Raw genomic sequence first — 12,033 nt, 5'->3', positions numbered from 1 at the left:
CTTTATTATTTATCACCTTCTACTAATTTTGAGTTTAGTTTGTTCTTGCTTTACTAGTTCCTTGAAGTGCATCATTAGATTATTTGAAATCTTTCTGTTTCTTTGATGCAGGAATTTATTGCTATAAAAACCCTTCTTAACACTGCTTTTGCTCTGTCCCTCAGGTTTCAGTATATTGTGCTTTCATTTTCATTTGTTTCAAAACTTTTTTTTAATTTCCATTTTAATTTCTTCATTGACCCAGTGGTTGTTCAGAAACATGTTGTTTAATTTCCATGTATTTTTATAGTTTTCAAAGTTCCTCTTGGTATTGATTTCCAGTTGTATTTCATTGTAGTCTGAGAAGATACTTGGTATGATTTTGATTTTAAAAATTTGTTGACTTATTTTTTGCCTAGCATATGATCTAACCTGGAGAATATTCCATGTGTTAACGAGAAGAATGTACATTCTGTTGTTGTGTTGGGAAAAATATTATGTGAATATCTTTAAAGTCCGTTTGGTCTAAAGTCTAAGTTAAATACAATGTCTCTTTTTTGATATTATATCTAAATATGTCTCATGCTAAGGTACGAGTGTTGAAGTTCTCCACTATTAATATATTGGAGTCTGTGTTTCTCTATAGATCTAGTAGTATTTGTATTGTGAATCTGGGTGCTCCCTGTTGGGTGCATATATACTTAGAATTGTAATATCCTCTTCCTGGATTGATTCCTTTGTCATTATTTGATGTTCTTGCCTTTTTTAAAAACCTTTTTTGACTTAAAGTCTGTTTTATCCAATAGAAGTATAGCTACTCCTACTTGCTTTTAATTTCAATTTGTGTGGAGTATGTTTTTCCATCTCTTTACTCTCAGTCTGTGTCTTTACAGGTAAGGTGCATTTCTTGTAGGCAACATATAGTTAAATTATGTTTGTAAAAAAGTGTATTAAGCCAGCCGATATCTTTTAAGTGAAGAATTTATTTTATTTACTTTTAGGTTATTATTGATATGTGAGGTTTTGTTCCTGTCATATTGTTAATTGTTTTCTGGTTTGTAATAGTCCATTTTAACACTGCTATAAAGAAACACCTGAGACGGGGCAATTTATAAAGAAAAGAGGTTTAATTGACTCACAGTTCTGCATGGCTGGGACGCCTCAGGAAACTTAACAATCATGGCAAAAGGCGAACGAGAAGCAAGGGCCTTCTTTACAAGGCAGCAGGAAAGGGAGAGCAAAGGGTGAACTTCCAAAGACTTATAATACCATCAGCTATCTTGAGAACTCACAATCACTAGAAGAGCATGGGGGAAACCACCCCCATGATTCAGTCACCTCCCTCCCTCCACACGTGAACCTCCCTTGACACATGGAGATTACAATTTGAGATGAGATTTGGGTAGGAACACAGAACCAAACCATATCATGGTTGTTTTGTGTATTCTTCGCTTCTTTTTCTCTTATTGTTTTTCCTTGTGGTTTGCTAATTTTCTGTTGTGGTACCATTTGAGTCTTTTCCTCTTTTGTGTCTTTGCTTTACTCATGAGTTTTACACTTTCATATGTTTTCATGATCATAACTATCATCTTTGCTCTTCCTGGTTTAGGACTCCCTTGAACATTTTTTGTAAGGCTAGTCTAATGATAATGAATGATTTTAGCATTTGCTTGTCTGTAAAAGACTTTATTTCTTCTTCATTTATGAAGGATAATTTTGCTGGATATAGTATCTTTGGGTCTTTCAAGTGTCAAGTATTTTTTCTTGCAGCAATTTGAATATATCGTTCCAATATCTCTTGGCCTGTAGTTTTCTGCTGAGAAATCCACTTTTTTTTTTTTTTTTTTTTGAGACGGAGTCTCGCTCTGTCGCCCAGGCTGGAGTGCAGTGGCCGGATCTCAGCTCACTGCAAGCTCCGCCTCCCGGGTTCACGCCATTCTCCTGCCTCAGCCTCCCGAGTAGCTGGGACTACAGGCGCCCGCCAGGTCGCCCGGCTAGGTTTTTTTTTTTGTATTTTAGTAGAGACGGGGTTTCACCATGTTAGCCAGGATGGTCTTGATCTCCTGACCTCGTGATCCGCCCGTCTCAGCCTCCCAAAGTGCTGGGATTACAGGCTTGAGCCACCGCGCCCGGCCGAGAAATCCACTTTTAATGTGCTCAAGGCTGACTAGATGATTTTTCTTTCTGTTTATTTTATAATTTTCTCTTTGTCTTTGACTTTAGACAGTTTGACTGTAATGTACCATGGAAAAGTATTTTGGGTTTGTGGGGTCTCCTCAATCTGGATGTCTAAATCTCTTGGTATACTTGGGAAGATTTCAAGTTAAATTTTGTTAAATAAGTTTTTGAAGCCTTTCATTCACTTTTTACCTTTAGGGATACCAATAATTCATGTATTTGGTCACTGTATTGTGTCACATATATCACAGAGGCTTTGTTTTTTCTTTTTCATTATTTTTTCTTTATTTTTCTCTGAGTTACATCAAAAGTTATGTCTTCAGGTTCTGAGATTCTTTTGTGTTGCTGTTGTTTTAGTTTATTGTTTAAACTCTTGATTGTACTTTTTATTTAATTAAAGAAGTTCTTCAATTCCAGATTTTGTTTGGTTCTTTTGTATGATATGTATCTCTCATAAATTTCTCCTTCAAATCTTGAACTGTTTTCTTCTGACTTTTTGTATTATTTTTTGAAATTCTCTTGTATCTCACTGTGTTTCTTTAGTGTCATAATTTTGATTTTTTTCCCTGTGATTTCACACATTTCTTTTTGATTGGGATATGTTGCTGGGGAATTATTGTGTTCCTTTGAAAGTGTCATGTGTAATATTCACTTATTCCAATTTTTTGAATTTGCTTTCACAGTAGAGGATTTTTTCCTGAAGATGTGTCATAGTCTTGGTTAGTAGGATCCTTTGTATTTGATTCTGAGTGCATGCAGTGGTGCAGTCCCTATATGATTTATTTGGCTGTCAACAGCATCAGTGGTATCTATGATTTCCCAGTGGTTTAGAATGTGGTTAAGAGTAGAGGCTATGGTGAAGTTTTGCTCGGGGACAGGGATTCCAGATGGGTTAGTCTTTGGTCCCCAGTGGTGGCAGCAGTGGGATGAGTGTGCCTGTTCTTGTGCCCCTGTGTACAAGATACTTGCTCTGGTATTAGCAGGACCAGGCAGGCCAATTCTTGGGCTTCTAGGTAGTTTACTTAGATCATGGTAGTGACACTGGTGGATCGGGCAGGTGAGTGAGTTCTTGATTCCCTGGGTAGGTGGCGTGGTGTAGGTAGTGGCAGTAGCAGTTGTGGGACAACCTTCTGGGTCCTGAGCAGTGCATGCTGATGTTGGAGATAGCTACAGTGCAGTTTCCACCTGCAGCCCTAGTCATGCAGCTCTCAGGCTTGCCTGTTCTCAGTTGTAGCAGCACTGCAGTGGTGCACATAAAGGTAAACAGCCCTGCCCTTTGCACATGAGCTTGATCATGGAAGTCATTCAACCAGTAGGAGTGTGGTCACTATCCAGGCCCACTCAAGGAGCCATCCGGTTCACGTGCCCTAGCCTCCAGTGGCAGCAGCAGTGGCTGAGCCTGCAGAGGTATGCAGAGTGGGAGAGAGAATCCGTGTGCATGAACCTGAACACAGAGGCCACTCCACCAGTGGAAGTGGGGTCACTGCCCTCAGCCCCAGATAGCTGGCTCTCATTTGGATTCCCAGTGGCAGCAACTGCTGCTGCAGTGTTAGGTGGGGGGTGTGAATGGATCTCACTCTCTGCTTGCAAGCCTGAACACAGAGTTTGTGCTACTGGTGAGGCAGGGTTTCTTCTCATAGCCCCAGACAGGAAGCTTTGAGGCTCTGGAAAGTGTGTGCCTTGGTTTCCTTTGTCCCAGAGACTGCAATGTTAATGCACTGTACATTCTCTTTTCTGGGAAGTAATACTACTTGTGGGCCACAGTACTGGGGCCCTGTAACACCTTTGTTTCCAGCAATGCTATGCCACTGTAGCCCACCGGGTAGGCACTAGGGAATGTCAGTGGGGGTCCCTGGGATATGGAGATATGAAGGCTATGTTTCTAAAGGGAGGATGTAACCCCATGATGGCTGTACTCTCACAATGGTAGGCTGCTGTAGTTGCTTAGGTCTCAGGGGTGTGAGTGAACCAGCAAAAGTTCTCTGTCTGGTGCAATGTCCTTTGGGGGTCTCTAGCTCACTGTCCATGTTAGTGTCAGGAAATATGTGTGTCAAAGAGCTCTGCCATGGTTCAGATTGTTGCAGTCCATGGTAGGGACATAGACCACTGAAGTTCTTACACTCTTTCCCCCAATAGCAAGCCCCTATGTGTTCCCAGCTGATTTTGCTTCCCTTCTGTATTAGTTGATTCTCACGCTGCTATAAAGAAGTACTTGAGACTGGGTAATTTATGAAGAAAAGAGGTTTAATATTCTCACGGTTCCGTAGGCTTAACAGGAAGCATGACTGGGAGGCCTCAGGGAGCTTATAATCATGGCAGAAAGTGAAGGAGAAGCAAGCACATCTTCACGTGTTAGAGAAGGAGAGAGAGAGTGAAAGGGGAAGCACCACACACTTTCATACAACCAGATCTCACTGTCACAAGAACTGCAAGGGAGAAGTCCACCCCCATGGTCCAATCACCTCTTACTGGGCCCCTCCCCTGACACGTGAGATTATAGTTCGGGATGAGAATTGGGTGGAAACACAGAGCCAAACCATATCACCTTCTGTGTCTCAAGTATTTCCTGTAACTTCTCTATTGTACTCCAGTGTTCTCTCCTAGTTGTTCCATCTGAGGCATGATTATTGATTCATAATTTTGGCTCTTCTTTCTGGAGAGAGTGAGTATGCAGTGTCTCTAGTCAGCTATCTTCAGCTGGAATCCCAAGATTTAATATTTTTAAAGCTTGCTTTTTATTATTCTAGCTCATATAACTATCTATTGGAAATAAGCATGCTCTATAAGTACTTTGAACCCAGGCAAGAAAACATTTTAGTTGTCCTCTTTGCCTTCATAGGGTTTTCATTACATATCTGAAAGACTATTGGAAATCTCCCTTTTGTTCTTTTATTTTTGATGGAATGCTTTATTAAAGGATATTATCATAGAGGCCTCACCCACTCTATATGCACTGTTTTGTTTCTCCTTTGGAGAAGTAGCTCAGGGTTGAATAGATCCAGAAATATATGATCCACGAATATTATTTCTTTTATATTTTGTTTACATTCTTTCCTTTCTATCTAGCTCTAAGTGTACAATATTTTTAATGATTGAATTCTGTTTACAGAAGTATAGAGAATAACATAAAAGCAACAACAGTTTTATATATATTACGTAGAAATATTTGCAGTGATCGTCAAGATTCTATGCAAGAATCAAAAACATACAACTATTAAAATACAACACATGATAAATATTATCCAGCCTTCAATTTTACAGCCAGCTAAAAGGGTCAGAAAAAAGAGAAGAAGAGATGAAAATAGAAAGAGAGAAGGAGGAGGTAAAGGTCAAATGAAGGAAATGTGGGAGAGCTCAAAAAGAGAAACTGACAAGCTGAAATTCAATGTAGGAGGCAAAGCTTGAGTTGTCAGACAACAAAGAGAATATGTACACAAATAATACATGAAGAACAATACATAGAAAGTCTAATATACAATATGGAAAGGTAGATTTGTCAATAAAAATTTGGCCTTCAAGAATATTAAGATGAAAGCTTTTAAAATCATTTTCAAGTATAGCTATAACTAAAGATAGTCTCTGGGTCAGATGAAATGCATGACCAAATTGAGGTATAAATACAGATGTTATTCATACTGACATGCTTGTCATGTATGTTCTATTTTGTCCCCTGTTACATTTTTGAATATTATATTCCTTTCAGTATCTATAGTCCTTGAAAAATATTAACTTATCCCCCTTCTGATCAGTTATTCATTCATTGTCTATATCTATGAGAACAGTTTCCTTTAATTCTGTCATCTAGAGTATTTCATTATTCTTTTAAATATTTTTTTTCACATTTAACTTCAGTATCTTAGAGAAACACAGTACTATAACAAAGTTGTTTGTATGAAGAGACCCCTTGGGCACACCTTATAAACATGTTATTTTTATATACTTCATAAGTCTACAAATGTATATGTTTATACTTTATGAATACATTTATAAATATTAATGATGAATTCTCAAAATTTATTAGTAGTGATAGAGGTTTGTAATAAAAAATGTGGAAATCACTGCCATAGTAGAAAGCTCATGGCTTTTGGAGCAGTACATACATTCCCGGGTTCAAATTCTAGTAATGTTACTTATTTACTTTATAGTCTTGGATAACGCACTGAGATTTCGTTAGATTTATCTTTTTAATTTTATTTTCTTTTTACATGTATATTGTTACATGATATCCTGCGTTGCTGTTAAGAAGATTTGGAGATACACACACACACACACACACACACACACGATAATGACAGCTATTGCTGTTATTTGGGTTTTCTTCATAATTTAGAAACTGTATTCCATTTATTTCTATAGTTAATGTGTTTTTTATGATTTTCTGTAAAATGTTGCAAATTATTTTTGCAGACATTCCATTTTATATAGTCTGTGTAAAACAAACTATATGTTTACTAATCTTACAGAAGTAAGATTTTGCACTGCTTATTTAATAATGACCCCATGAGAGGTCTTTTTTCGTGAGGGAATAAGGAGCTTAGCTCAGCATATTATGCAGAAGTAGGATAGTTCTCAACACTATGTGATGCGATGGTCCTCAAACTGTTGACTGAGATGCGTAGAAAGAAATACCGTTTGCATTGCAATCCAGATAACACAATATATATTCATTTATATACTGAAACAAGGAATTGTACAATAAACTATGTTTTGTTTTTTCTTCCCTTTTATTTTATTTAAAAATCTCCTGTCAATTGATTTCATGACTCACTTAAAGGGTATGACTTGTAATTTAAAAAACACTGTTCTGAAGGACATAGAACAAAATAGCATTTAGTGTTGGTCATTATATGTAATATAGAGATGATTTATAAAAGATTTTTGGCTGAGCTATCATTTCAATCTTGATATAAGTGTTTTAATGTTATTTCAAAACCACATAATGTTGAATGAGTTTAAAATTGTTTTCTCAAAAGAAAATGTAATAAAATAATGGTTGGATTTTCTTGTTTTTTAAACATTTATTGATGTAACATAAAATGCATTTTCTTTTCTCTTTTGACAGATTGGCTATTTGGTCTTCTTACGACTTTTTATATTTTTCCTGCATGGTCATCTAGAAAGTTTTAAGCAACATTTACTTAGGCTTCAACCATATTTATACGGTAGAATATCTTTTATTTTTTACACTTACAAATGTTTTATGTTATATTTTGAGAAGCTCAGACTGTCACTATAAAGAATGTAAGCTGCATTTTATTTTTCATAAGATAATAGGTGCAGTGTTGAACAGCACAGCTTCAGGGCCAGATTGCATTTGTTCAGCTCACTGCCCCTCCAACCCCCATACTTTTGTTATTTCTTTGTGGTGAGAACATTTAGAATCTGACTCTACTTTTTTTCCAGCAATTTTGAAAAGTGCAATACATTATTATTAACTATAGTTATCATGTCGTGAAATAGATCACTAGACCTTATTCCTTCTATCTAACTGAAGCTTTGCACCCTAATATCTCCCCTTTCCCCATCCATTCCCGCAACCTACTCCCTGGTCCAGATGCTGGTAATCCTCATTCTGTATTCTGCTTTTTACTTTGCCACTTAAGTGTATGAGCTTTTTTGTGACTCAGTTTTCCTATTTGTAATAGTATCTACCTCCCTGAATTTCAGGAAAGTTAAATTCATATTTTAGTAAGGTTCTGGACCTGGTGATCCACTGAATCTAAGCTATATGTAAATAAGAGTGAGAAATTCAAGCAGGAGCTGAAGTTTTGCATATTGAGTAATAGAATTGAGATAATGATGTTCTGAACTAGGAAAAAGTTGGAGAAATATTGGACATATTGAATTTGAAGGTCACTCAGATATATATACCCAGCAAGCAGTTGAAAACATAGGTTTGGAACTAGGGAAATAAGTGAAGCCTGCCTGGGATATAGAATTGACAGTCATCCATGTTAATGTGGCTGTGGGCAAGGGGCAGGGAGAAACTAATTCCAGGAATGAAATCTTGGGGAACATACATTTAATGGATTATTGGTGTAACAGGGCCCAGGAAAAGAGAAATAAGGGAGGTAAGAGGGAGTGATTATGTTTAAGGAGAGAAATTCAAGATCAATATTGCCATAGAAGTATTAAATAGTAGAAGGCCTGAAAAATAATGAGTTTCTACAGTCAGAAAATCACTGCTGATCTTGGGAGCATACCCAGTGGAGAGATGGAAGCAGAGTTCAGATTGGAGGTAAACAAACAGTGAGGGAAATTTTAAGCATAAGGCAAAAATTGTTAACTATTTCAAAAAAAGTTTAGCTATAAATATTTATGCCGATATGTAAATATGTCAATAGTTTAGATGGATAAAACAAAGTCAAAATATTAGGAGAGACTCAAGATAAAGGGAATAATATTTGGTGACAAAAGTCATGGAGGAGGGAACAGAAGGTAATAGCAGAAGTGTTATGGAGACTGATCAATTAATACCATTACCGTAAGTCCTGATCAGATGTGGCTGTAGACAGATAGAATAGGAATTCTTGTCTAACATTTCACTCTCACTTGTTTTTATATCTTACTTAAATTATATGACCTCTTCTTAACTCCTCACTGTGTTCAGCATAGTGACTTATCAGATATTCACATGATTATGGCAAATCAACTTTGAAAAATTATTTGAGTAAAACCCTCAAGTTCTCATATTAGCTTGTTATTGAGGATATACCCCCCTCAAAAAAATCTGTCTTTCATGTACAATAATAAAATCCCCCAATTTTGTCCTCTTACCAAATATAATAGAGCCTTAGGTTACAGCTCTTCCTTTAACAATAGGCTGTTTTCTACCTGAAGCTATCAGCAGCTGCTATCTCTCCACATAGCTGTCCAGTAGAATGGTCATTATTAATTTTTCAATTATGTGGATGGACTAAAACCCAAAGTTTGTCTAAAAGTTTATAGAAAGAGCAGCACTGAGATGATTCTGTTAAATATAACGTGGTGTTGTGTTACATTACCTTATTGTTGTAAATAATAACATCTTGTTTGTATTATTTACAACTTGTTGTAAATAATGACATCTTGTTTGTATTTACAACATATTGTTGTAAATAATAACATCTTGTTTGTATTGTTTACAACATATTGTTGTAAATAATAACATCTTGAGAAGGAATAAAACTGGAGAATGTTGGTCTAGAATCAATGACATTGATTCCTTTGTAGAATTACAATGTCAAAATTATCCATTATGAATGCAGCATCTATTATAACTTGATTTATTTTCATCTGGAAGTTTCCAAGCATTGTTGAACAGTAACTATATTTAATTGGGCATTCAATGATTATGAAATTGCTGTTCTGAAATATAAATGCTTACATATAAATTATTTACCGTCTAGTATTCTATTACACCACCAGGGGGCATACATAACACTATAAATCTTAAATAGGAAACTACAGCAGTTTCTGCATCTAAGTACTGAATTTAAGTATAGTTTAATAGCTAAAAGACAAATGAAACACAATGCAAAATATTAATAAAATATTTCTCACAGATGATTTTTCTTACAATAGCACTTTCTTTCTCTGGAGCATCATATCACAAGTATCCAAACATCTTTTCAAATGTGCAATTCATCCTGAAAGCCTCGGAAATTATAGGTAAAAGAGAACTCCGTTCTGAATCAATTTTTAGCCCTGTGGAAAATAAGAAAAGACATGAGAACACAGATTCTGATATGGTGGGTAATCTGATATGGTGACTATATCCTGTTGCATGATGCATCAGATATGATTACTATGATTAAGTAATGGTGCTTGTCAATACAGTAGGCATTGAGGAATGATGCATTTAGCTGTGGAGGAGGGGTGAACAGCAAAGACACAAATTTCATGCGACCATATGCACAGTTCCTGGAGAGTAGTTAATAGGATGAGTAGTGAGGTATCAGTATATAACACTACTACTTTAAATGGAGTAATGCCATAACACCTTCTTCTTCATAAGTTCCATCTCACCTATTTAACCAAAAATTACAACATAATTTAGACTGACTTGTAAGTTAACATTTTAAGATATTATATTTTTATTAAAGGGAAAGTGTGTAAAGAGCAAGTTATTTATGAAAGCAGGCATAGAATTTTTATGCTTTCATAATTCATATGAAATAACATTCAGTGGCCAGGCGTGGTGACTCACGACTGTAATCCCAGCATTTTGGGAGGCCAAGGCGGGCGGATCACCTTAGGTCGGGAGTTTGAGACCAGCCTGACCAACATGCAGAAACCCCGTCTCTACTAAAACTACAAAATTAGCCAGGTGTGGTGGCGCATGCCTGTAATCCCAGCTACTCAGGAGGCTGAGGCAGGAGAATCGCTTGAACCAGGAGGCGGAGGTTGCAGTGACCTGAGATTGTGCCATTGCACCCCAGCCTGGGCAACAAGAGGGAAACTCCATCTCAAAAAATAAAATAAAATAAAAAATAAATAACATTTAATATGCTATTAAAGTGAACTGAAAACTTTAAAAAATAGTTTAAATGGGCAAATGATAATAATCTTTAGATTATGATAGATCTCTTAATTTCTAACTCAGATATTAGTAATCTTTGAAAAAAGCCCTAATTAAATAATTTGTTGGTATTTAATAAACAGCACTATGTAAACACAAGTACAGTGAGCCATATAATTGTGCATATACCTTATTGATTAATATACTTCAAAAGACAAATTTTAATCTCTGGGGCTAATAATGCCTTTCTTTCCTCACATGTTTTCCAAAAAAGACCAGTAAGCATTTCAAAACCTTCTTTTATTTTTTGTTAAACATATTTATTATTTTATAGCTTATAAATAGAAAATTTGTTTTCTTACAACTTCCTAAAAGGAAAATACATTTAACATTACACAAGTTGAAACACCTAAGGAAATTTGAGGAACATTCTTTTTTTAGATGATGTTGTGTGTTACCTTATAATTTTCCCATGCTTCCTGTGAGCCCTTTTTAAAATCGGCTATAAATTAAATATATAAGAAAAAACATTCAAACACATCTATTTGTAAGAGAAAATACTTTCTGGGCCTAAGTGTTTTCTCTTTGCACATTACTAGTTCGCCATTTATGTAACAAGTGACATTTACCAAGTAAATTGAGCCTTCTGGTTATAATTACTAATGAGCACAAATTGCCTCGTGAGAAAGGGATCTGTTTTTAAGTATAAAAAATGTTTTAACAGTAAATAGATAATGAAAGATATCGAGCAACAGAAAGAGCACTGATCATGAAGGGAAGAGATCTGCTTATCAACTGGTTCTGTGATCTAGGAGAAGCCCACCGATCTCACCAAACTCCCATTGGCATATCTTTAAAAAGTCATCATTATTGTCATAGTCATCATCATCATCATCATCATCATCATCAATCTGTCCGAACTCTTTTACAGCATTGTTATAAAGATTGCAAAAAAAAGCATGTGCTTTATAAGTATTAAATGCCATGCAAACATGAAAAATAATTATTAAAAATATGTATTTAGGACCTCACTGTACCCTAGACAGTGAACTATAGTATTTTCATCTAAGGATGTAAGTATGTTGACTTACTGTTGTGATTGGAATGTTTTTCCCTTAAACAAATAAGATTCCATGAAATCATAGCAATGTGAATGGTCTGGTTATGAGGTAGGCAACTGTCAGTGTTGATTCTGATGCTCTTTAAGAATGAATCCATTTTGTCACTCTTGGTGCACACACACAGCAAGCAAATGGAAGCTTACTACTGTACAGCTCAGCCTGAATTAGAAGGGGCAAAAATGTCAATACATGAAAGGAACATATCAGCTTAGAGTTGGACAAGTCACTAAATCTCTCTGTGCCTTTTTCCACTTT

The 12,033-nt window shown here is 35.9% G+C and overlaps 1 protein-coding gene across 1 annotated transcript in view; it reads left to right on the top strand.

Annotated features, from left to right (window-relative positions):
- TMEM232 (transmembrane protein 232) overlaps nucleotides 1–12,033 on the top strand; it is a 260,718-nt gene that overhangs the window by 34,560 nt on the left and 214,125 nt on the right. Inside the window, 2 exon segments of the mRNA XM_017889055.1 lie at nucleotides 7,220–7,319; nucleotides 9,721–9,887. Coding sequence (XP_017744544.1) covers nucleotides 7,220–7,319; nucleotides 9,721–9,887 — 267 coding nt within the window.

This window comes from Rhinopithecus bieti, unplaced genomic scaffold, assembly GCF_001698545.2.
Source record: "Rhinopithecus bieti isolate Rb0 unplaced genomic scaffold, ASM169854v2 scaffold_18126, whole genome shotgun sequence".
Classification (NCBI taxonomy): domain Eukaryota; kingdom Metazoa; phylum Chordata; class Mammalia; order Primates; family Cercopithecidae; genus Rhinopithecus; species Rhinopithecus bieti.
Note: the sequence above shows the minus strand (reverse complement) of the source record. Positions and strands in the feature narration are given on the sequence as shown.